The following is a 27,365-nucleotide window of genomic DNA, read 5'->3' on the forward strand; positions in this document are numbered from 1 at the left end:
GATCAGGGAGGACCTGAGGGACATCCACACCACCCTGGTCACCATTGCAGGGATGCTGGCAGACATGGCCAACACGAGGGAGGCAGTGGCACACTCACGGGCCCCTGACACTAGCCACACCGATGAACAGCTCTCCACCTCCGCCAAAGCTAGTGGACAGGAGGCCACACCACAGGAACAACAGGCCACCAGCACCCCACCCCCTGCAGAAGGAGAACCACCCCGCACACGGTCCCTGCGATCCAGGCAGAAGCCAGAGAACATTGCCAAGACCCCTGCCAGGAAATAAGACTCTCCTGATTGTCACCCTTCTGTCCCACTCTGTCACCCTGTCCACCTTGAACTGACATTGCTCCCCTTCCTATGTCCCCTTGGACAATGCACCTGTGATACAAATAGACTGGACTCTACCCTGGACTTTCCTCCATCACCAATCCAGCCCATTGCAATACCCCCTCCACTTATTAGCACCTAAATAAACACCATTTGAGCAAATTCAAGTATGGAGTTTGTGAATTGTTTGACATATGTATTAGTTTCACAAACTGTAAACATTGCAATTCAAATGTACTGTAATATTTACAAAGGTATGACCTGTAGTGGGCAGCAGTAAACACACCAGGAGCCAGAGTGGGGCACAGATACTGTATGTGTACAGTAAGTGGCCATGAAAATAGGGAAATTGGGCTGCCATGTTCAATGTCAAACACAAATCTGCAATGGAAGGTGAAGTTACAGTGTCTTACCTGTGTGTCACTGGAAGTACTGTTGAATTAGTGTTGTTCTGTTGTCCACATCCTCTTCCTCTGCCTCCTCTTCGTCACTGTCCACAGGCTCCACCGCTGCCACACGACCATCCCCAGGCTCATCCTCCTGCAGAAAAGGCACCTGGCATCGCAAGGCCAGGTTGTGCAACATGCAACGATGATCTGGCACAACTTCTTGGGTGAGTAGTACAGCGATCCACCTGTCAGATGGAGGCACCGGATTCTGGACTTCAGGAGGCCAAAGGTTCGCTCAATGATCCTCCTTGTTCGTCCATGTGCCTCACTGTAACGTTCCTTTGCCCTTGTCCTGGCATTCCTCACTGGGGTCAGTAGCCATGAGAGGTTGGGATAACCATAGTCACCTGAAAATATCGAGGGATACCTGTTAGCCACACACTCACCTTTAAGGCCAAACCCACACCCATATACCTACATCAACTGGGTGGGGACCATAAACTCACCTATTAGCCACACCCGGTGCCTGTGGAGTTGAGACTTTACATATGGGATGCTAATATTCCTCAAGATAAAGGCATCATGCACAGAGCCAGGATACTTTGCATTGATATGGGAGATGTACTGGTCCGCCAAACACACCATCTGCACAATCAGAGAGTGAAAGCTTTTCCTAGTTCTGAACACTTGTTCATTTCTCCAGGGGGCAGAAGGGGCACAGGGGACAAATGCAATATGTGTACCATCAATGGCACCAATGATGTTGGGGATATGGCCCAGTGCATAGAAGTCTGCCTTCACTGTGGCCAAATCCTCCACCTGGGGTAATACGATAGGGCTGTGCATGTGTTTCAGCAGGGCAGACAACACTCTGGTCAGCATGTTTGAGAACATAGGCTGTGACATCCCTGATGCCATGGCCACTGTCACTTGGAAGGAACCACTTGCCAGGATATGGACCACTGACAGGACCTGCACTAGAGGGGGGATACCTGTGGGGTGGTGGATAGCAGATATCAGGTCTGGCTCCAATTGGGCACACATTTCTTGGATTGTGGCCCTATCAAGTCTGTAGGTCAGGATAATATGCCTGTCCTCCATTGTCGCCAGGTCCACCAGGGGTCTGTACACGAGGGATGTCTCCATCTCCTATTAATCCTCAATGGTTGAACTCCAGGGTGAAAAAAGGGTGAGCAGAGGTGATTTTCAAACAAATTCAATATTAATATGTCTTTTCCCACTGTGTCTGTGCCCCACTCCGCCCAAAGTACACAAACACAAGCACTCAGACACCCAACAGCCATCCACCTCTCAACAGCATCCAGCCCATGCACCTGCACCAAAACGCAGCAGACTGACACCTCCTACAACCACTCCTTCTTCCTCCACACCCAAACCTTCACCCTCTTCCCACCCCAGTGTCCCTAAGAAGCTTTTCCTCGCCAACATTGACCTATTCCATACCCCATCCTTCACCTCAGGCCAGGGTGGCCAGAACCCAGCCCAGCACCTCAGCCACCCAGACTACGGTCACTGTGTTTTCTGCAGCAACTGAAGGTGTGAGAGGCTCCAAGGATGCACCCGTCAGCCAAGCCAGTGTGCCAGCACCACCTGCCAAGGCCAAGAAGGGTCCGCCACCTAGCAAGGGCAAGAAGGGGACACCAGCCAGCAAGGGGAAAGACGCACCACCAACCATCAAAGGCAAGAAAAAGACACCAGCTGGCAGAAGTAAGGAGGCACCACCATCTGCCAAGGGCAGGAAGGGGCACACAACACCAGCCATTGCACTTCAGCCGTCCGAGGCTGCAGGTGAAGGCCTGGAGGCTACCACCACCACTGCTGTCACCTCCACCTACACCGCGGCCAGCACTGCCACCTGCACTGCCGCCAGCACCGCCGCCAGCAGTACCACTGCCAGCAGCAGCAGTCCCAGTGGGCAGCCGTCTGAGGAGGCAGGTGAAGGTCTGGTGGCTACCACCACCACTGCCACCTGCACCGCTGCCAGCACCGCCGCCAGCAGCACAACTGCCAGCAGCAACAGCCCCAGTGGACAGCCGTCTAAGGCTGCAGGTGAAGGCCTGGAGGCTACCACCACCAATGCCAGCACCGCCACCTGCAGCACAACTGGCATCCACTGAGCAGCCGTCACCACCAGCGAGCAGTGTGTAGTGGTGACTACATGGGCTGCAGTGCGTCCTGGCCCATGCAACACCAGTCGGTGTGACACCCAGGTGAAAGACTGTGACCTTGCCCCATCCAGGATGAAGCACACTGGGCCCTCTCCAGAACCACTGGAAGAAGGCATCCATTCAGCCCCTCCTTGCCAGGATGAAGCACACTGGGCCCAAAGCCCCCTCCAGAACCAGTGGAAGAAGGCATCCACTCAGCCCCTCCTTGCCAGGATGAAGCACACTGGGCACAAGGCCCCCTCCAGAACCAGTTAAAGAAGGCATCCACTTGAGAGACTGTGGCTTTGCACCCCCCAGGACCAAGCAGTGGGCAAGTCACCCACTTGAGACTGTGGCCTTGCACTCCCCAACACCAAGCAGTGGGCAAGTCACCCACTTGAGAGACTGTGGCCTTGGCCTATGTGTTATGGCCCAGTGGGCCACGGACACTTTGGAGTGGGCATTGTCCCTCCTTTTGTATATAGTGTACATACTGTTTATTGTTTAAGGATGTATATATCTAAAACTGTACTTTTACACTCATTTTACTCCATTCCTTTTGTCCTTGCGTTATTCCTGAGGGTTACAGGGTGTATATGTAATGTTATTGCATCTGATTGTGTGTATGGTGTTGTGGGTGGTGGGGGTTGCGGTGTTGCGTGTTGCATGTGTGTGTCACTCTCTTTTTCCTCCCCCCTCCCTTGTGTGCTAGGTGCAGTACTCACCGTGGTCGTCTTCGCCGGCGTTTGTGTTCCTGGTGAATGAGACAGTACACCAGCATTGGAAAAAAGTGCAGCTCGGGCTCCATGGCGTTGTGGTTCTTTCTTGAATGTCGAGAGGTGAGTCGTTTCCCTTCAGTGTTCTGTTTCCGCCGTGCTTTTGATGGCGTTCGTACCACACCGGAAAAGCTGGCAGATAGGCGTGTTGTAATGCTGTGGGCGGTACATTGTCTTCCACCTGGCTGTTGGCGGTTACCGCCATGGTGTTTGTTGCTACCGCTGTGGGTTGTAATAAGGGCCATAGTTGGGTTAAGCTTGACATCCAGGTATGCATTAAGTGCAGGCAGCTTTTCAGGCTTTGGGTGTCTGTAGCAGAGAAGACTATCAAGTACACTTGTGTATCATCAGCAAGTTCGTGAAGCTTGATTCTTCTGTAAGTAGAGCACCAAACAGCTCCACTTAGAGACTGAAGATGCTAGGAACAGTATGGAATAATAGGGAACTCTGCAGGTAACAGGGTTCTTTTGGGAACTGGAGTACCCAGAGTCAGTTAGAAAGCTAGGTGGAGAAACAGACACTGCTGATGAATCCCATTTGACACTTCAGGGTGCATATGTGAGTAGGATGGTTTGTGTATTGAAGGCAGCTGAGAGGCCGCCAATATCAGGAGGCACAGGTCATCTTTACCTTCATATTCAGGAGCAGCAGGAGTTCTCAGAAAAGCATCCTGGACGGGCTCAGGCAAGGCAGATGCAGAAATGTAAAGTGTCCCTAAATAAATCTCTAGTTCCACATTTTTATCCATTCTTAGATTTGGATAGAATGGGAAAGTTGAAGTGGACCAGTTGGATGCCCCTTGGGCAACCATGCATGCTATGGGCATTAAATACGTCAAAGTGCCTATGAGGTTCCAATGTTTGTTTGCAGGGTGACTGCAAGGGAGGAGCTACTGCGCAGAGTCACATGAAAACTGCAGCTTTAAAAAAATATGTTTACATTCACAGATGCTAATAAGAAGGAAGGTGATAACATGCAGCCAGGCTGGCACAAGTGTAACAGCCGCCACCAAGCCTTCAGAGCAGCCAGACGAACACTCATTAACTAGATTAAATGAAAGGTCAGGCCACCTGTGCCGTGCGCTGAACTTTACCTCTCTCTGCGTATCCTTCTTTTTAATAATGTTCACAGTACAACTTTCTTCCTGGTCTGTTTGTGGAAACCTTTAGTTGTTGAGAACAGAATGAATGTTGACAGCGCATATCTTCCACGAGGAAATTGGGATATAACAAAGGGTTATTCATAATTTCTTTCAGTGGAACCAGAAGATTAAACGTAATCTTTGTTTTCCATCTCAAAGTAAAAATATCGATGCATCTCTTCAAAGAAATACCTAATTCACTCAATCTCCTTGTGAAATCAACTGTCTGACTTGCAGCAAGTCTATAAAATGCGTACTGACAACACAATACCTGTCTGTAATTCCTGAAAAATTTGTGGTAGATTGAGAAATGTAGGAATCGGGTAAACAAACACGGTCAAGCTATGTAAGAAAAGCATAGGGGAAGGTCTACCGGTATCATGTGTGAGTCTTGACATCAAGGTCAGCCTCTCAACTCAGTAGGGTAAAATACTCAAGGCAAAGCTTAACTGGCACCTCAAGTAGCCTTAAAAGTATGTGTGCATCTATGGGGGAATTAATACATTAATTGCATAAGATTATTAACTGCTTGGGTGCCGCGGACGAGACCACCTCGTCCGGCTATGGGCCCCCAGGGGAGAGCTAGCGCTCCCCCCTATGGCCAGTACCCCACTCCCCTGGGCAGAGATGGAAGGAGAATCGCTTCCCCTTCCACCCCCGCCCCCCGTGGCGCCTGATGGCGTCAGCGCACTTTTGCACGCTGACCTCATGAGAGGCCTTCCCCCCGGCACTGGAAGCTCAGCTTCCAGAGCCCGATCGAAGGAGAAATGCAAAAGTATTTCTCCTCCGATCACGTGGAGGGGGCAGAGAGGCATGAAAGGAGAGGAAAGGCCTTTCCTCTCCTTTCATGTCTCGAAAGAGCATTTCTGCTGCCCGATCGCGATGCGATCGGGCAGCAGAAATGCCACTAGACACTAGGGATTTTTTTTTTTCTGCTTATGAAATAAGGGGAGCGGCCCCTTGGGCAAGGGCTGCTCCCCAGGGGGGCAATTTATTTCTAGGCTCGGCCTAAAATTATTAGGCCAATAATCCACTAGACACCAGGTATCATTTTATTTATTGTTTTTTTTTTTCTTTTTATGTTTGGGGAGCGACCCCTTGGGCAAGGGTCGCTCGGGGGTGGGGATTAATATTAGGCCATTTCTGTCCCCCCGGGGGCAGATCGAAACCTCTAGACACCATGGATTGCTGTGTGTGTGTATGTGTGTGTTTTGTTTTGGGGGGCAGCCCCTTAGGGAAGGGTCGCTCTCCATGGGGGCACATTACTGTTGCCCATAACTGCCCCCCTTGGGGCAGATTGGCCTATTTTTGGAAGGCTCACATGCCCCCAAGGGGGACAGAAAGCCCACCAGAGACCAGGGAAGATTTGTTTTTTTCAAAATAAGAGGTTGGGGGTATGGCCATACCCCCACCCCAAATGAATGGGGCCAAAGTTGTTCTGCCCACATTGGACATATTGGCAATTACCCCTGATCCAAACCCGGGGGGGGGGGGGGCAGAAAGTCTACTAGATGCCAGGGAATAAAAACAATAACAGAAAATAGTGGAGTGGTGGCTACAAACCAGTATGGGCCTGGTTATGCCCCCACCAGAACTGAAGGGGCTAACAGTCATTCAGCTCTCCCCTGCACACTAAAACATCTTATCCCATGGCAAGTGAGGACATTTGATTATTTTTGTTTTTTGTTTTACATTTGGGCCATGAGACCTTGGTAACTCAAAATCGTCCCACTTGGAATGGTGAGGGCTGCACTTTTGTTTTTACATTGGGAAGCTGCCATGTAGAAAAATCCACAAGACCTAGACACATCTGAAAACTAAACATCTAGTTGATTCCAAGGTGGTGTGCTTCACATGCACCCGCACCATTTCCTTACCCATAATGCCCTCCAAACCTGCAACTTTGCTGGAAAGCACAAATTTTTCCCACATTTTTGCGATGGAACCTTCCGAATCTGCAGGAATCCACAAAAATCCTACCACACAGCATTGTCTCATCTATACCGATAAAATTTCTGCTGCACTTGTCAGCCTAAATATTTTTTTTCAAACTGCCCTTTTGGACCCACTTTGGTTCCCCCTCAATTTCGACCTGTTTTTGGCTCTTCCCTATCACAAACACTTGGCCCACCCACACAAGTGAGGTACCATTTTTATCAGGAGACTTGGGGGAACACTGGGTGGAAGGAAATTTGTGGCTCCTCGGATTCCAGAACTTTCTATCACCGAAATGTGAGGAAAAAGTGTTTTTTTTTTTGCCAAATTTTGAGGATTGCAAAGGTTTCTGGGTAACAGAACCTGGTGCGAGACCCACAAGTCACTCGTCTTGGATTCACCTGGGTCTCTAGTTTTCAAAAATGCACAGGTTTGGTAGGTTTCCCTAGGTGGCGGCTGAGCTAGAGGCCAAAATCCACAGGTAGACACTTTGCAAAAAACACCTCGGTTTTCTTTTGAGAAAATGTGATGTGTCCATGTTGTGTTTTGGGGCATTTCCTGTCGCAGGCACTAGGACTACCCACACAAGTGAGGTACCATTTTTATCAGGAGACTTGGGGGAACGCTGGGTGGAAGGAAATTTGTGGCTCCTCTCAGATTCCAGAACTTTCTGTCACCGAAATGTGAGGAAAAAGTATTTTTTTAGCCACATTTTGAGGTTTGCAAAGGATTCTGGGTAACAGAACCTGGTGAGAGCCCGACAAGTCACCCCGTCTTGGATTCCCCTAGGGCTCTAGTTTTAAAAAATGCACAGGTTTGGTAGGTTTCCCTATGTGGCGGCTGAGCTAGAGGTCAAAATCCAAAGGTAGGCACTTTGTAAAAAACACCTGTTTTCTTTGAGAAAATGTGATGTGTCCACTTTGTGTTTTGGGGCATTTCCTGTCGCGGGCACTAGGCCTACCCACACAAGAGAGGTACCATTTTTATCGGGAGACTTGGGGGAACGCTGAGTGGAAGGAAATTTGTGGCTCCTCTCAGATTCAAGAACTTTCTGTCACCGAAATGTGAGGAAAAAGTATTTTTTTAACCACATTTTGAGGTTTGCAAAGGATTCTGGGTATCAGAACCTGGTGATAGCCCGACAAGTCACCCCATCTTGGATTCCCCTAGGTCTCTAGTTTTCAAAAATGCACAGGTTTGTTAGGTTTCCCTAGGTTGCGGCTGAGCTAGAGGCCACAATCCACAGTTAGGCACTTTGCAAAAAACACCTCTGTTTTCTTTGAGAAAATGTGATGTGTCCACTTTGTGTTTTGGGGCATTTCCTGTTGTGGGCACTAGGCCTACCCACACAAGTGAGGTACCAATTTTATCGGGAGACTTGGGGGAACATAGAATAGCAAAACAAGTGTTATTGCCCCTTGTCTTTCTCTACATTTGTTCCTTCCAAATATAAGACAGTGTGTAAAAAAGACGTCTATTTGAGAAATGCCCTGGAATTCACATGCTAGTATGGGCACCCCAGAATTCAGAGATGTGCAAATAACCACTGCTCCTCAACACCTTATCTTGTACCCATTTTGGAAATACAAAGGTTTTCTTGATACCTATTTTTCACTCTTTATATTTCAGCAAATGAATTGCTGTATACCAGGTATTGAATGAAAACCCACTGTAAGGTGCAGCTCATTTATTGGCTCTGGGTACCTAGGTTTCTTGATGAACCTACAAGCCCTATATATCCCCACAACCAGAAGAGTCCAACAGACGTAACGGTATATTGCTTTAAAAAATCTGACATTGCAGGAAAAAGTTACAGAGTAAAACGTATATAAAAATGGCTGTTTTTTTACCTCAATTTCAATATTTATTTTATTTCAGTTGTTATTTTCTGTAGGAAACCCTTGTAGGATCTACACAAATTACCCATTGCTGAATTCAGAATGTTGTCTACGTTTTAGAAATGTTTAGGTTTCTGGGATCCAGCATTGGTTTCACACCCATTTCTGTCACTGACTGGAAGGAGGATGAAAGCACAACAAATCATAAAAATGGGGTATGTCCCAGTAAAATGCCAAAAGTGTGTTGAAAAATTGGGTTTTCTGTTTCAAGTCTGCCTGTTCCTGAAAGCTGGGAAGCTAGTGATTTTAGCACTGCAAACCCTTTGTTGATGTCAATTTCAGGGAAAAAACACAAGCCTTCTTCTGCAGCCCTTTTTTCCATTTTTTTTAAAACGAAACTTTCACTGTATTTTGGCTAATTTCTTGGCCTCCTTCAGGGGAACCCACAAAGTCTGGGTACCTCTAGGATGTTGGAAAAAAAGGACGCAAATTTGGCGTGGGAAGCTTATGTGGACAAAACGTTATGAGGGCCTAAGCGCCCTGCCCCAAATAGCCAAAAAAAAAGGCCTGGCAGCGAAGGGGTTAAAAGAATAACAAGAAATTGGAAAAACAAAAAAATAAATACTTGGAAATAAGTAGCTTTTTGTCACATATTAAAAAAGCAAAAAAACTATTAGCCGTGGAAATACAGGAATTAAATACCTATTTGTGTGTCTGTCTGTAGTCTGCATTAGCAGTTTTGCTCACAAAAAGTTGTTTACTTTCTTTGAATTATCAACCTGTTTTTTTGTTAACACCCCATTATTATGAGTTATTATACACTACTAATATCCTCGTGGACAGCCATCGTGTTCAAAAACGTATGGCTGCAAACTAAACAAACGAATATCACGTTTTCAAGCAATCATCCTGAGATGCAGATTAGGCAGGGAACAAGCTTTCGTGATTTGAGGCCTAGATTCAAGCCTAGGTCACTCCATTTTGTACTCTCTCCCACAACCCCACGTTGATTTGGGTAGTCAGGCTTTTCAGCACAGGACTGACTGAGAAGATCTGACAGGGTTCCTTGAAGGCCTGCGCTCTCCCGCGGCTTTAAGTACACACTATCTCCACTGCTCCCTCTATACCCTGGGGTCATATACCGCTGTTGCCCCACTCCTCCCAACGTTAAGTAACATCACAGGCCTACAATTCACATGGTTCCTGAGGTGCGGGATGGGTAAATGACGAGCAGACGGCAACCAGCACCTTTTTATCCGTTCAATTCTGGCAGCCACGTTACCGGCTGGACGCAGGATGTCTCTTCCGAGTCTGCCCCGCCTCCTTGCTGGAGAAGCCGAACATATTGGAGCGATACACTCAGTTGCCCGGACCCATTACTCAGGCAGTTAATGGATTACAGTAATTGCTCCAGTCATCTCTGTTTTGATAATGTGCCTCGGTGCCCCGTTCAGATTTTGATTAATGGAGCCTGGGAGAGCTGGAAGGATGGATGCAAGAGGTGTAGGAAATACACTGCTGCTGATGGGCTGAAGGGGCGCCGCTGATGTACCGACGGGCTTGTGAATGATAAACACTCAACAGGTGCATTCTAGTGTAAAAGGTAATTAAAGTTCATGATGTCATGGTGGTATTTTCTGGCAGGGATGAGGCAGCAACCATCAGTGCAGTTCTGTACGGAAAGGGTTGCCCTCTTAAAAAAACACACTCCCTCGATCTCCCCCACTCCCTAAATGTACATCTCCTCGGTTCAAGAGCTCCTCAGTCGGATATTCTGACATGCCTACGTTGTAGAAAAACTTGTACACAATGTGTTAAAATGTGTTTGTACAGATGCACACATACACAAATATGTGCAAATACATACACTTTTACACTCACAGTAATGCAGAGAAGCATGCAGACGCAGAAGGCATCACTCAGCTACTCAAAATGCATTCACATGCACTGCAACATGTGCTCAAAAACAGGCAGAAATGGATATGCACAAACACATTCAAACAGAATTATGCATCGGTACTCAGCCAATCAACGATAAACACATATTCTTTCAACTGTAAATACATGGAAATTCAGAGGCGAATATACAGGCAGAAGCTCAACTATGTGACATGTGCACTCTGGAGTATATACCTGCTACATACCATTAGTCTCTTATGTCCTGCCCGACATGAGGCCCAGAACTTGTTGCCACGTCTTTCACTACACAAATGCCCTTACAACAAGCCCTTTCACAGTAACCTCTACTGCTCGTCTAAATGCATGGCCTTGGCCATCCACAGGCTGACCTGATACGAAACAAATGAACAAGTTACTTACCTTCTGTAATGCCTTTTTGGTGGATAATCTATCTATCTGTTGATTCCTCACCGTCCGAATAGTCACAGGCACCTGGCTGGACCCAGAGAATTTTCCAAGCAATGCACTTGTGTGCCAAGAAGTGGCACCGTGTGGGGGTTGCCTCTTGGCCAGTGGGCAGAAGATTTTGATGAACAGGGCAATTCACCTTGGCTAGGTTCTGTTCTGAACCACTTTCCATTTCTTTGCTACAAGGGATCCTACAAAGAGCTGATCATCCAAACAATGATCCCTTGTGAGTTCAATGTAAACGTTCTATGGCTTTAAGCATTGAGCCAGTGTTGCTTCTCCTCCTCCTTTGAAGGGTGAAGCAGTGTGTAAAACGTTGGCTGTATCATAGATTGCCCAAATTGGAAATGGATCAAGGCTTTTGTTCAAGAAGACTGTCTGGATCTCCAGCACTGATTTATATATTAAGAAGGTGGTATAGGGTGGTTTCACTGAGAGCATCAGCAGTTCACTCAGGTGCAGAACAAAGGTGATGGTAATCAGTAAGACTATTTTGAGAAAAAAAATAGCGATCAGTAAGCAGCTGTGCGGAGACTCAAAAGCCATGCACATAAAGAACGTCAGAACTAAAATCAAGTCCAACTGAAGCACAACAAACTGCTTTGGGGGAACCATGTGAGGCAGATCTCCAATAAAAAGACTCCTAATAGGTGATTTAAGTTGAGCTGGCTGATCAGATAAAAACAGAAAGGCCGAAAGAGCTAACCGATATCCTTTAACCTCTTAACTGAGGTGGATAAGACATAAATGCCCACCGCACCTCCATATTGTGAAGGACAAGAACAGTTCATTCAATGCACAGCGGCAAAAAATGCCTTCTAGTACTTGGACCAGAATGACTTGCTTTAAGCAAAAAAAACTTCAGAATGCGAGGAAACAGTTTCGCTTATGTCCTAAAGGTTTTTTTTTTTTCATTTGTGTGTCAATAAGGCAGCACGGCATGCTGACATCACTCAAAGACAAAAATAATAGTTGAGAGACGGAATGCAGAACAAATCAAAGATTCACCCCCAGTCACAGATCTGGGTTTAATCCATCAGTTTTTTTGCTCACCATGCCATTCCAGTTTGGACCCAGCCATATGCAAATCCGTCTTGACCCTGTTCCCCATAGGAATAGTCCAGCCTAAACTGCCAGACCAGGTCCTCCCTGGACCAGAAACAAGCATCCTGGGACCGGTTTCAGGGTATCATCCCTCTTCAGCCAGGCTAGCTTGAATTTGGTGGCATAGTGAGCACAGGACCCACGTCTGGGCATACTCTTCCCACTTGGAGCGACAAATGCAAAAAGAACAGTTGATGGACAGAATGTAGAACTAATCAAACATTCACTCCAGTCACAGATTAGGGTATAATCTATCAGTTTTTTGCTAACCTTGACATCACTCAAAGAAACTGAAAGCAGTCAGGGCCATTAATCGCTAATTGATTTCAGTTCGATCGATGCCAGGGGGCATAACTCTGTCCCTCAACACTGATTCAGGAGGAAGAGGTCCTACTGAAAAGGGAACATTGCCCCCTTACAGCAGGATCTCAAGTGGATCAATTTCTGTGGGTCACAGCAGCAGAGTGATTCATTAAGTAGGAATCTGTCGACTAGACAACCATGGAGGCCATTTGTGAAGAGCAGCCCCCTGGACTTGGGGTAGTGCTCTCCACTCCAAAATTTCCAAGCAATATTTCTGTACTGGTTTACCTCCGCTCTGACCCCCAATGCCAGAAAGCCCACTAAGCACAGGGATTCCAATTGGAAAAGGAGGGTGAAGGCTGGCCACACCAACATTAGGCAATGCTCTCAAACCTATAACAGGCCAACCAATCTTTTTACCCAAAACGCCCCTGCTCACCCCTCACCCACTGGGAGGAGCAGAAAGCATACACCCTTCAAAGGTAACCACATTCTTTTTGCCCTCCCCCAGAGGGTCTGATTGGAGGAGCTCACCCCAATCAGTGCTGTTGAGGGGGGGGTGGGGGAGGGAGTGGCAACATCCTGCCCAGGTATCAGGCCACATAATAATGACCTCAACGGTATTTCTGCAACCCCCCAAGCCCTGGAACGATATTGAAAGACAAAGGAGTGGCACATACATGCAGCACTGCTTTGTCACTTCCAGTGGCAAGAGTCAAGTCATAGTCAAGCCACCGTATGTGGAGCCCTGTTGAGAACATTTTAAGGTTCTAGTCTGACACCTGGAGATATTTCTAAATTGAGGACCTGCAGTTAAAAGTATCCATCAAAAGTTCCGGCTGTCCCATTAGCTCCCTTGACCCTGGGCTCTGCCAACTCCCAATTCCCATACTGTTAAGACAAAGCACTAGAGAAAGCAGACTCACAAACTTGGAGGTGTTCCATTTGCCAACATTCCATTGTCACAGAGCAAACTAAGAATAAGCAAAATAAAACAAGGAACACAAAAAAACAAGAAAACTAGGATCAGGATCTCAAGGTCTCTGTTTGCATTGTTGGAAGATGTCTATTTGTTTCCTCTGCTACATATTACTATGCTGTGGCATCTCACACATATCTTTTACCACAGCTTATCCTTTTCCCTGCCAATTGAATGGTATTTTTATAATTTCATTTTTTTGTTTTTCGTTTGGTATACTATTTATTAGCCACACCAACAACACGGAACTCATTCACCATTTCGATTTATAATGAGAATACTTAGGCTAAGTAGAACCCATGTCCGAATATGTTCCCCCACCATAAAGTTACTTGTTTGAATTTGTTGCATGAATAGCAGCCACCAGTATATGTTTTAATTATTACATACACCATAAACTAGCATTAACAACAGATGAGATTAGGCAGAATGAGCAAGAAAAGGAACAGTAACGGGAACAGTAACCGGAACAATAACGGGCATAGTCTCTAATATATATATATGTATCACATATGTAAAAGCAAATAAATAAGAAACAAACAGTAAGACTCCTCAAAAAGATGTCACTGACTAGGAAAGCCTGAGGACTAGCTGATCAATAGCAAAGAGCAATAGACTTTTTATCTTATGTAAAGCTCAGCTTTTGGAATACAAAACTGGGCGAAGGATACCCTATTTTAACCAAACTATGTTTTCCATCTCTGGTGCTAAGGTACACAGGAAAGGTATGAAAGGGATACCTCTCATAAGAACGGACTATGTTTGCGAATGCTGTACTTCACCTTTTCCACAAAACCTAAGGAGTCTCTCTCCATACCAATACTGGAACTAGAAGAATCGGGAAGAACAACAAAAGGTAATGAGTGCAATGCATGAATAAGTCTCAGCCACTGAGTCTATCAGCTCATAACACGGCCCAAGGGAGGGCTGGCCATTTCGGTTGGATTCTTCCTGTTGCAGCAGGATCTACAGTGATTTACGGAAAGGTGCCCCACATCAGGAGTGAAGCTGGCATAAAACAATGGTTTACAGTTCGATTTGAGGGAATGCCAGGGTCAAACATTCCTCCCATCACTTAATGTTGTTTCCACTCAACCTACGTAGCCAGATTTCAAATGCCAAAGTTTCAATGTGGTATGAAATACTGGATGCCACGAGATGCGCAGAGGAGTGTCTAAAACTCATTGGCAAAAATGCACCATGCAGACAATGTTAGACTGTTAGAAGACACAAAGCCCGTTCTTAAAATGCAGGCAAAACTTTCAGCAACTGAGGCCCCGAGTATAACAAGGTCAGAAAGAAATGAATGCATGATTTAACTTCGGAATACCTGGTTATCAATTGTTTGGGTTTTCCACACCCGTATTTTCCGGGGTGGGAGATCCAAACATATTTTTTTTTCTGGCTGGAAAAAGTAGCCTCAAATTATTACTTTTTATCTAACGGAAGAAGTATATATTTTGGCAACCGGTGTAGTGTGAAAGCGTGGGCTTGGTGTAGTATGGCAGGTTGTTTTTGGTACGTGCGTGTTTTTGTGAAGATGTTGGTGGTGAGGCGTGTGTCCAGCACAACAGTTCTATGGGGACAGTACAGTCCATTTTACCCGGCTATACACAAAACACTGGACGCCGTCTTGGAGGTATGTCTCAGCAAACCAGGTGTGAAAAATATCCATGCTGCATTGAACTGCTTTGGCTCTTTTGAGACACAACTCACCTAAAAGTGCCCCTTTCAACATCTTGACCACTCAGTCGCACGTGTATCCCTTCCTTCAACAGGGAGCCAAATGCTATGTACTCCGCTAGGGCCCAATCCACAACTTGATTTTTCGTCATCTCCGATCGGCTTTTCAAGATTCTTGAGAGACCTGTGTTGGGTTGGTCGACAAAGGGAGAAAAAAGGGAGAAAAATTATAACTAAATCAGTTCTAAAATGTTCAGGGCAGGTACTCCATTTACGTCAAAGCCGTTGAGAAAAAGAACACAAGTAATAAGCAATAACTGTTTTCAGCTTATGAAAAACGAGCTGTGTTGCAATGTTCTAGTATACAATTTATAATAGACTTATTTTTTCTTTGTCCTGGGGACCCCTAGGCTGCCTTGTGGTCAGTCACCTTTGGGGTGGCTGCACCCCATCACCGTGGAAAAGGTTTTTGCAGAGCAAGAAACCTGCAATCTGAGCCAACTCACAAATTTCAAGATGATAGGGAAAACAATTATCAGCACTAATACAGCCAATCACATTTAGTAAAAAATCCAAATATGATTAACAGGGTTTGTGGGTCGTGACTCCCAAGTTAAAATAGCAGAACACAGAAAACGTATAACCCATTAAACCCTACTCTGCAGCTTTTTAAAATGATAATATGCCAGAAACTATTAAACAGATGTACACCAAACTAAAACATGCTTTTTTGATTAAAAAAAGTTCTGTTTTCAAGTAACATTTAGCGTAAATCCATTCTGCTATTAATGCTGTAAGTATGAGCAAAATTTCTTATGAAAGCTAAAATGGAAAACCATTCCTTTATCTACCCCTGTTAGTTTTCTGTCCCATGCATGGATCATCACAAAATTTGGTAGTCTAAAAATCAGCTGACTGAATCAGCAGGTTAAAAAAAAATTGTGCAAATCCGTTTATTTGGTAACATGTTACATGCACTTCAAAAACTGCCTTTTCAATGGGAACATAATTTGAACAGTGTGGCGACCACCAGTATGTAATGTGCAGTTTGCAGAGTGATGTACACTATTTATTTCAAGTTTTGAGTGTGAGGAAAGGTAATATCTGACAAGAGGTGAAACTCTGATTAGGCCTCTCGCAACAATGGTAATAAAAAGCACCATCTAACATGGCATTTTTAGCTATGGCAAGAGCAAGACTTTTTGATTTTACTAAAATTATATTGCAATATACTTACTTATTTGTGACTTTCACGCTGGTTTATTCATCTATTGGTCTATCATCATATCACTCACATTGTGTTCTGCCCACTAAAGCGTACAGCAATGGATTAACGCAGTTTAGCCACTACCCTCACTGTGAGTGACATGTTTTTCTCTTTCACATGCAAAATGGTTCATTTTAATGTCTGACATGGAAATGTGGGCTTTCTGACATCAAAAATATTTTTACTTTCAGCCAGTGTTTCTTATTAGATTGACGTGGGCTTGTCAGCTTCCCAATTACATTTTGCAAATCCCTAACAAACCAGGCATTAACAAAGCCAAACGACTGATGGCCAATGGCAGGCTTATTGACTGTGCCAATGCATGTATCATGTGTATTTGTCTTTAAAATAAGGTATTGACCAAATCCAGGATTCCAGAGGTTACATTTGTTTTTAATAAGGTAACGTCACACTTCAAAGGCCTCTTACCTCAAGGCATTGTAGCATACAAGGTGTGAGGTGCTAAACAGTGATTTTCTCTTAGTCAGTTTTACTGTACCGAGCTAATGAATTTGATTTTGACTTTTGATTGCAGAAAAAAAGTGGAAATGTGCTTTTATTAGTACAGTTGCTCTAAGTAATGTGTAATTGGTCTACACTTATTTTCACTACCATGGCATAAATGGTAGATATGCAGATGCACGGAGTGTAATATGCTTTTCACACTCGTTTCATTCACAGAGTTAAGAGTAATGTGATATTCAATCTCATCTTAAAGATTACTTACTTACAAACTTTATAAGCGAATCTGGCAGATCAAGGGTTAGGTCATACACATTGCATTTAGTGTGTCATTTAAGATTTTATGAGTTAGGGACCGCTTATCTAACCATAAATTGTGAAGGATAACTACAACTGGGAAACCAATGAAAATCACAACTCCACTTAAATCGTGTTTTTTCATCAGAAAAAATATATATATAAAGTCTATACTGTTTCAGGCTTAGAATGCCTAGCCAAAGTAAATGAACTATAAATTGCACCTTCCGCATGCACTGGTTATAATACCCTTTCATATTACATCACTTATAGCATGTTAAATGATAGCATTCATAAAAAGACTCATGACATCTCAAAACAATTTCAATTATGAGAACAGTGATTGGTAGAGGGACGAGATATAGTTCATTTACTGTGGCTAGCAAAATGACAACACTACGTACGGAGGTGCACACGTTTTAGTAAGTTTTGAGTGGGGTGCAAAATATAGTGTAAAGTTATAACTATATCTTTATAATTTCTAAGTTTTGTGTAGTTTAAGTTCGTTTTTACAGAAATAATAAATTAAATTTTCCTAACTATAATCTTAAACCTTTGTTTTTTCTTTGAATTTGTATGTTTTTTTATTTAAAAAAAAGTTGTTTGTATTTAGAGTGAAGCAGAGAGTTGCAGAGTGAAGTGTCAGAGAGCGGAGTGTCGGAGATTGAAGTGTCATGGAATGGAGTGGAGTGTCGTACAGTGGCACAGAGTGGAGTAGATTTTTGTACAGTGGAGGAGAATGTCAGAGTGGCGTGTTGTGGAGTCACAGAGTGGAATGTCGTAGTGTGAAGTGGAGTAGAGTTGTGGAACAGAGTGGAGTAGAGTTTTGTAGTGTGTGTTAGAGTCGCATGGTAGAGTGGAGTGGCATAGAGTGGAGTAGTGTGTCAAAGTAAAGTGGCATGGAGTGGAATAGAGGGAGTTGCCTAGAGTGTCAAAGAGTAGAGTAGAGAGGCATAGGGTGGAGTACAGAGTTGTTGTCGTGGTGTAGTGCTGTATAGTAGAGTGTTGTAGAGTGGAGTGGCATAGAGTAGTGTTGTAGAATGAAGTGCCACAAAGTGCAGTAGAGTATCTTAGAGTGTTGCAGAGTGGAGTGGCATAGAGTTGCGTGATTGTGACGTGGAGTGAGTGGCGTGTCATGGAGTGGCTTGTTGCAGAGTGCTGTGGCGTGTCGTAGATTTGAGTAGAGTGGCGTGTCATATAGTGGTGTGTTGTAGAGTTTCAGAGTCGAGGGGCATAAAGTGCAGTGCAGTGCATTGGCGTGTCATAGAGTAGAGTGGTGAGTCGGAGTGGTGTGGCTTAGAGTTGAGTGGTGTGGCATAGAGTGGTGTATTGTAGAGTGTCGTGGAGTGGGGTGTTGCAGACTTGAGTGGCATGTCGTACAGTAGAGCACTGTGGAGTGCTAAAAAGTGGAGTATTACAGAGTGGAGTGGCATGTCATGGAGTGGAGTCACATGTCTTACAGCGGAGTGGAGTGTTGTGGCATAGAGTGTCATGGCACAGAATGGAGTGTTGCACAGTGTTGTGTCGCAGAGTATTGTGGTGTAGAGTGCCCTGGAGTAGTTTTGTGCAATAGGGTGGAGTCACACAGAGTGGCATCACAGAGTGAAGTGGCAAAACGTGGCTTGGCACAGAGTGCAGTCACATGCCATAGAGTGGAGGGGTGTCTCAGAGTGGAATGGTGTCTCACAGACTCAAGTGATGTCTTGTACAGTGGAGTGACGTGAAGTGGCATAGACTGGAGTGCAGTACAGTAGTGTGGAGTAGAGTGTTGTAGAGTGGAGTGGCAAAGGGTGGAGTAGCATGTCATAGAATAAAGTGGGGTAGGGTGTCAGAACCGCGTGTTGTAGAGTGTCTTAAAGAGCAGTGCTGTAGACTGGAGTTGTGTGGAGTGGTGTTTCGTAAAGTGGAGGGGCATGTCAGAGTCAAGGTGTGTGGAGTGTCGTAAAGTGAAGTATTATAGAGTGGAGTGGCATAAAGTGGAGTATTATAGTGTGCAGAGGCATGTCATGGACCGGAGGGGCGCGCCGTACAGTAGAACAGACTGGTGTGGTATAGAGAGGAGTGGCACAGTCTGGACTGGCAGAGACTGGAGTGGTGCGGGGTGGTGTGTCATAGAGTAGAGTGGCGTCTCAGAGTGGAGTGAGGTCTCATACAGAGGAGTGTGGTGAAGTGGCATAGATTTGAATGCAGTGCCATTGACTGGAGTGGCATGTCGTAGAGTGCAGTAGAGTGGAGTGGCGTGTCGTAAAGTAGACTGGCTTGTCAATGTCACATGTCATAAAGTGTCTTAGAGCGGAGTGGCGTAGACTGGAGATATCTGGAGTGGTATGTCATTAAGTGGAGTAGCGTAGTGTTGAGTGGAGTGTCATAGACTGGAGTGGCATGTTGTAGAGAGGATAGAATACCATAGAGTGGAGTGGTGTGGTGTGTAGTACAGTGTTGGAGAGTGGAATAGAGTGGCATGTGGAGGGGTATGAGTGGAGTGGAGTGTTTTGGAGTGGAGAAGAGTGCAGCGGTGGGTCACAGATTAGAGTGGAGCGGCATGTCATATAGTGGCGTGTTGTAGAGTGTATTCAAGTGGAGGAGAGTGGAGTGGAGTGTCGTAGAGTGGAGAAAAAGGCCACAGAGTGGAGTAGTGTGTTGTAGAGTGAAGTGACGTATCACAGAGTGGAGGGGATTGGCATATTGTAGTACGTCTTTTGTCATACATATTTTTTTTTAGATTTCAATAGGTATAGTGGTACTTCCTAGATCGTTTAGAGGAAATACAGTGGTACCCAATAAACTTTTTTAAAAAATATAAAAAATAAAAATGCTTTTGCCTAACTCCACAGACTTTGCTGAAGTGCTTCATTTCTCCCTACGGAGTACAAAAAGAGAAATAAGCTATAATTTACTGTCAAATGCAGAACAAAGACAAATTGTGCACTAAACAATATGGCAACATTTTTATTTTGCAAGGGCTTTCATTAACCAATAATATTGTGTTTTGTCATCACCATTTACTGGGATATACAGTGAAAGTATAGCGGTGTTTCACAGCCCAATAAATTGCTAAGTTTTTGTCCCTTATTATTTAACAACTACTGAACAAATTGAGATCACATAACAAAAAGAGGACCTTTCCACACTATAATGTGTGTATACGTATGTATATGTATGTATGTATGTGTATGTGTATGTATATATATATATATATATATATATATATATATATATATATATATATATATATATATATATATATATATATGTATGTTAGAAATGGAGTCTTTGGTTGGCTGTCAGGTTACCCCATGTCCAAGCAGGGACCCTCACTCTAGTCAGGGTAAGTCACACACAATCCAAATTATCCTGTGCTCACCCTCTGGTAGCTTGGCACTGAGCAGTCAGGCTTAACTTAGAAGCAATGTGTAAAGTATTTGTGCAATAAATCATGCAATAGCACAGTATAACACCACAAAAATACACCACACAGTGTTTAGAAAAATATATAATATTTATCTGATAAGAATGCAGGTCAAAACGATTAAGATGCAGTAAGTATATGTTGAGATATCACTGTAAAAGTGATATAAAGTGTCTTTAGTCTTGTAAAAGCAATAAGGTCTCTTTCAAGCACAAAAAGTACCTGGTTTGCTTTCACAATCTCCGCAAAGAACCGCAGAGAAGGAGATGCATGGAAAACAAGGAGGTGTGCGTTGATTCTCAGGCTGCACACAGCAATGTGTCGTTTAGTTTTTATGCAGGGACAGCAATGTGCGTCGATTTCTGGCGCTCAGTCGTGGATCCTCTTCGGGTTATGGGGCTTTCGGATGCCCCGGGGGAGGATGCGTGGATTTCCGGCACTGACAGGACAAAGTCACTGTGGCTGCGTCGATCCAGTCGGCGTTGCATGGAAATTTCTACTGCGCGGCAGATGCTGCGTTGATTCCTCTCTGGGAGTCGGGCTGCGTCGTTCCGGCTCGGCTGTGTGTTGATCCAGTAGACCGTGCGCCAAATTTCCGGTTGCTATGCTGGCACTGCATCGATCTTTTCGTTGCGAAGTCGGGCTGCGTCGGGCCGGTTCGACGTCCGGTGAATTTTTCACCGCAATGCAGGCTGTGCATCGTTTCTGGCAGGCTGTGTGTCAATTTTCGCAGCACAAGGAGTCCTTCTTGTAGAGATGATGTCTTTTTTGGTCCTGAGACTTCAGGGAACAGGAGGCATGCTCTATCCAAGCCCATTGAGAGCACTTCTCAGCACTGCCAGAGAGCAGCAAGGCAGCAGGACAACTGCAAGGCAGCAGTCTTTCACAGAAAGCAGTCAGTTGAGTCCTTTGGGCAGCCAGGCAGTTCTTCTGGGCAGGTTGCAGATTCTGGTTCGGGTTCTCTTCTCCAGGAAGTGTCTGAGTAGGTAGGGGCAGAGGCCCTGTTTAAATATCCAAATGTGCCTTTGAAATGGGGGAGACATCAAAGAGTGGCTTAAAAGTGCACAAGGTCTCCTTTCAGTCCAATCCTGTCTGCTAGTGTCCCAGCAGGGGGTGTGGCATTCCTTTGTGTGAGGGCAGGCTACTGTCCTTTGACATGGAAGTGTCAGGCCTTCCACCCTCCCGGCCCGGAAGACCCATTTAAAATGCAGATGTATGCAAGTGAGGCTGAGTATCCTGTGTTTGGGGTGTGTCTGAGTGAATGCACAAGAAGCTGTCAACTTAACCCGGCCAGACATGGATTGTAAGGCACAGAAGGATTTAAGTGCAGAGAAATGTTTGCTTTCTAGTAATACTAAATCCAACTTCACCAGTCAGCAGGATTTTGTATCATCATTCTGGACATACTAAATATGACCTTCCTACTCCTTTCAGATCAGCAGCTACCACTCAAACAGTATATGAGGGTAGCCCCAATGTTAGCCTATGAGCAGGCCTCACAGCAGTATAAAAACGAACTTAGGAGTTTTAAACTGTCAAGACATGTAAACTACACAGGTACATGTCCTGCATTTTCCCTAAACAGCACCCTGCCCTATGGGTTACCTAGGGCATACCTTAGGGGTGACCTATATGTAGAAAAAGGGGAGTTTTAGGATTGGCAAGTACATTTAAAAGTCAGGTCGAATTGGCAGTGAAACTGCACACACAGGCCTTACAATGGCAGGCCTGGGAAACGGTTAAGGTGCTACTTAGGTGGGTGGCACAATCAGTGCTGCAGGCCTACTAGTAGCATTTAGTCTACAGGCCCTAGGCACATATAGTACACTTTACTAGGGACTTATAAGTAAATTAAATAATCCAATTGGGTATGATCCAAGGTTACCATGTTTAAAGGGAGAGAGCATATGCACTTTAGCACTGGTTAGCAGTGGGAAAGTGTGCAGTCTCTTAAAACCAGCAAAAACAGTATCTACAAAGTGGAGGGAGGTAGGCAAAAAGATAGGGGTGACCACCCTAAGGCTGTCAGGTCTAACAATATATATGGAAAATGTCACTTACCCAGTGTACATCTGTTCATGGCATGTTCTGCTGCAGATTCACATGCTATGCATACGTCTGCCATCTAGTGTTGAGCTCGGAGTGTTACAAGTTGTTTTTCTTCAAAGAAGTGTTTTCGAGTCACGGGATCAAGTGACTCCTCCTCTGCGGCTCCATTGCACATGGGCTTCGACTCCATGTTAGATTGTTTTACCGCAGAGGGTAAGGTAGGAGTGATAGAGTATAAAGAAAAGAGATGTCCATGCAAATGGAATATATATATATATATATATATATATATGGAAAATGTCACTGCAGATTCACATGCTGTGCACAGTCCGCCGTCTGGTGTTGGGCTCGGGGTGTTACAAGTTGTTTTTCTTCGAAGAAGTCTTTTCGAGTCACGAGACCGAGGGACTCCTCCTACTTCGATTCCATTGCGCATGGGCGTCGACTCCATCTTAGATTGTTTTCCCCGCAGAGGGTGAGGTAGGAGTTGTGTATATTAGTAATAGTGCCCATGCAATGGAATGAATACGTATGTACATAATAAAGGTTAAAGTAATATATTTACAAATGTACAAATGTTCAAGATCTACTTCTAAACGGCTACAGGCTCCCGGGGAGGCGGGTGGGCGCATGTGAATCTGCAGCAACTCATGCCACGAACAGATGTACACTGGGTAAGTGACATTTTCCGTTCAATGGCATGTGTAGCTGCAGATACACATGCTGTGCACCGACTAGTAAGCAGTTATCTCCCCAAAAGCGGTGGTTCAGCCTGTAGGAGTTGAAGTAGTTTGAAATAATGTTCTTAGTACAGCCTGACCTACTGTGGCTTGTTGTGCAGTTAACACATCTACACAGTAGTGCTTGGTAAATGTATGAGGCGTAGACCATGTTGCTGCCTTACATATTTCGTTCATTGGAATATTTCCTAGAAAGGCCATGGTAGCCCCTTTCTTTCTGGTTGAGTGTGCCTTTGGTGTAATAGGCAGCTCTCTTTTTGCTTTAAGATAGCAGGTTTGAATACACTTAACTATCCACCTAGCAATGCCTTGTTTTGAAATTGGATTTCCTGTATGAGGTTTTTGAAAGGCAATAAATAGTTGTTTTGTTTTTCTAATTATTTTCGTTCTGTCAATGTAGTACATTAGTGCTCTTTTGATGTCTAATGTATGTAGTGCTCTTTCAGCTACAGAATCTGGTTGTGGGAAGAACACTGGTAATTCTACTGTTTGATTTAAGTGGAACGGTGAGATAACCTTTGGTAAAAATTTTGGATTTGTTCTTAGAACGACTTTACTTTTATGTATCTGAATAAATGGTTCTTGTATGGTAAATGCTTGAATCTCGCTCACTCTTCTTAGAGATGTGATGGCAATCAAAAATGCAACTTTCCACGTTAAGTATTGCATTTCACAAGAATGCATGGGCTCGAAAGGTGGACCCATGAGTCTTGTTAAGACAATGTTGAGGTTCCATGAAGGAACAGGTGGTGTCCTTGGTGGTATGATTCTCTTTAAGCCTTCCATAAACGCTTTAATGACTGGTATTCTAAATAGTGAAGTTGAATGAGTAATTTGTAGGTAAGCTGATATTGCGGTGAGATGTATTTTTATGGAAGAGAAAGCTAGATTTGATTTTTGCAAATGTAGTAAATATCCAACTATATCTTTTGGAGATGCGGTTAATGGCTGAATTTGATTATTGTGGCAGTAATACACGAATCTTTTCCACTTGTTTGCGTAGCAGTGTCTAGTGGTAGGTTTCCTAGCTTGTCTTATGACCTCCATACATTCTTGTGTGAGGTGCAAGTGTTCGAATTCTAGGATTTCAGGAGCCAAATTGCTAGATTCAAAGATGCTGGATTTGGATGTCTGATCTGTTGTTTGTGTTGTGTTAACAGATCTGGTTTGTTGGGTAGTTTGACATGAGGTACTACTGACAGGTCTAGTAGTGTCGTGTACCAAGGTTGCCTTGCCCATGTTGGTGCTATTAGTATGAGTTTGAGTTTGTTTTGACTCAACCTGTTTACTACATATGGAAGGAGAGGGAGAGGGGGAAAAGCGTATGCAAAGATCCCTGACCAGTTCATCCATAGAGCATTGCCTTGGGATTGATCTTGTGGGTATCTGGATGCGAAGTTTTGGCATTTTGAGTTTTCCTTTGTTGCAAATAGATCTATTTGAGGTGTTCCCCAAATTTGAAAGCAATTGTTTAGTATTTGGGGGTGAATTTCCCATTCGTGGGTTTGTTGGTGATCTCGAGAGAGATTGTCTGCCAACTGGTTCTGAATCCCTGGAATAAATTGTGCTATTAGGCGAATGTGGTTGTGAATCGCCCAATGACATATTTTCTGTGTTAGGAGGCATAACTGTGTCGAGTGTGTCCCTCCTTGTTTGTTTAGATAATACATTGTTGTCATGTTGTCTGTTTTGACAAGAATGTATTTTTGGGTTATTATGGGTTGAAATGCTTTCAGCGCTAGAAATACTGCTAACATTTCCAAGTGATTTATGTGAAACTGTCTCTGATGTATGTCCCATTGTCCTTGCATGCTGTGTTGATTGAGGTGTGCTCCCCACCCTGTCATGGAAGCATCTGTTGTTATGACGTATTGTGGCACTGGGTCTTGGAAAGGCCGCCCTCGGTTTAAATTTGTACTGTTCCACCATAGAAGCGAGATGTATGTTTGGCGGTCTATCAACACCAGATCTAGAAGTTGACCCTGTGCTTGTGACCATTGTGATGCTAGGCACTGTTGTAAGGGCCGCAGGTGCAATCTTGCGTTTGGGACAATGGCTATGCATGAAGACATCATGCCTAGTAGTTTCATTACCATTCTGACTTGTATCTTTTGTGTTGGATACATGGCCTGTATTACTTTGTGAAATGTTTGAACCCGTTGTGGACTTGCAGTGGCAATCCCTTTTGCTGTGTTGATTGTCGCTCCTAAGTATTGCTGCGTTTGACACAGCAGAAGGTGTGACTTCGCGTAGTTGATGGAGAAACCTAGCCTGTGAAGGGTTTGTATGACATATTTTGTGTGCTGTGAACACTGTTTTAGCGTGTTGGTTTTGATTAGCCAGTCGTCTAAGTACGGGAACACATGTATTTGCTGCCTTCTGATATGTGCAGCTACTACTGCCAGGCATTTTGTAAAAACTCTTGGCGCAGTTGTTATTCCGAATGGCAACACTTTGAATTGGTAATGTATTCCTTGGAATACAAACCTTAGGTATTTCCTGTGTGAAGGATGTATTGGTATATGGAAATACGCATCTTTTAGATCTAATGTTGTCATGTAGTCTTGCTGTTTGAGCAGTGGTATTACGTCTTGTAACGTGACCATGTGAAAGTGGTCTGATTTTATGTAGGTATTTAGTGTTCTGAGATCTAGTATTGGTCTCAGAGTTTTGTCCTTCTTGGGTATTAGAAAGTACAGTGAGTAAACTCCTGTGTTTTTTTGTTGAGTTGGTACTAATTCTATTGCGTCCTTTTGTAGCAATGCTTGAACTTCTAGTCCTAGAAGATCTATATGTTGTTTTGACATATTGTGTGTTTTCGGTGGGACGTTTGGAGGGAATTGGCGAAATTCTATGCAATAACCATGCTGGATAATTGCTAAGACCCAAGTGTCTGTTGTTATTTCCTCCCAAAGTTTGTAAAATTGGCTTAGTCTTCCCCCCACAGGTGTTATGTGATGGGGGTGTGTGACTTGTGAGTCACTGCTTATTTTGAGGGCCTTGGAATTTTCCTCGATTTTTTGGGAATTGGCCCCCTCTAAATTGCCCCCGAAAACCTCCCCTTTGGTATTGACCCTGGTAGGTAGGCCTTGTTTGTGAGGTTGTGGTTTCTGTGGGTTGACCTCGAAACCCTCCCCTAAAAGGTGTTTTCCGAAATGTGCCTCTGCTCTGCGGGGAGTAGAGTGCGCCCATGGCTTTGGCTGTATCGGTGTCCTTCTTGAGTTTTTCGATGGCAGTGTCTACCTCCGGCCCAAACAATTGCTGTTCATTAAACGGCATATTGAGCACAGCCTGCTGGATTTCCGGTTTGAACCCAGAAGTGCGCAGCCATGCGTGCCTTCGTATTGTGACTGCAGTGTTTATTGTCCTTGCAGCTGTATCTGCTGCATCCATGGAAGACCGTATCTGATTATTTGAGATACTTTGTCCCTCTTCCACCACCTGTTGCACTCTTTTTTGGAACTCCTTGGGTAAGTGTTCGATGAAATGTTGCATTTCATCCCAATGAGCCCTGTCGTATCTTGCCAAAAGTGCTTGTGAATTGGCGATACGCCACTGATTTGCTGCTTGTGCTGCAACCCTTTTTCCTGCAGCATCAAATTTGCGGCTCTCCTTGTCTGGAGGTGGTGCGTCGCCCGAGGTATGAGAGTTGGCTCTCTTACGAGCTGCCCCCACAACTACTGAGTCTGGTGTTAGTTGTGTTGTAATATATATTGGATCAGTGGGCGGTGGCTTATATTTTTTCTCCACCCTTGGAGTTACGGCTCTGCCTTTAACTGGATCCTGAAATATTTGTTTTGAATGTCTTAGCATTCCTGGGAGCATGGGAAGGCTTTGATATTGGCTATGGGTGGAGGATAGGGTGTTAAAGAGAAAGTCATCCTCAATTGGTTCCGAATGTAAGGACACATTGTGAAACTCGGCTTCCCTTGCGACCACCTGTGTATAGGATGTACTGTCCTCAGGTGGTGACGGTTTTGTAGGATAAGAGTCTGGGCTATTGTCAGACACTGGAGCATCGTAGAGGTCCCATGCATCGGGATCATCCTGACTCATTGTGGTATGAGCTGGTGAGTGCATCAGTGGTGGAGTTGTTGCTGGTGATGCATGTATTGATGGTGGTGG

At 44.7% G+C, this 27,365-nt stretch overlaps 1 protein-coding gene across 1 annotated transcript in view; it reads right to left on the reverse strand.

Moving 5' to 3' along the window:
- OGDHL (oxoglutarate dehydrogenase L) overlaps positions 1 to 27,365 on the reverse strand; it is a 664,251-nt gene that overhangs the window by 299,329 nt on the left and 337,557 nt on the right. The window contains exon 15 of the mRNA XM_069240663.1: positions 15,050 to 15,200. Within this exon, the coding sequence (XP_069096764.1) occupies positions 15,050 to 15,200 (151 nt within the window). The remainder of the gene's footprint in view (positions 1 to 15,049; positions 15,201 to 27,365) is intronic.

Source organism: Pleurodeles waltl, chromosome 6 (genome assembly GCF_031143425.1).
Source record: "Pleurodeles waltl isolate 20211129_DDA chromosome 6, aPleWal1.hap1.20221129, whole genome shotgun sequence".
In the NCBI taxonomy this organism is placed as follows: Eukaryota; Metazoa; Chordata; class Amphibia; order Caudata; family Salamandridae; genus Pleurodeles; species Pleurodeles waltl.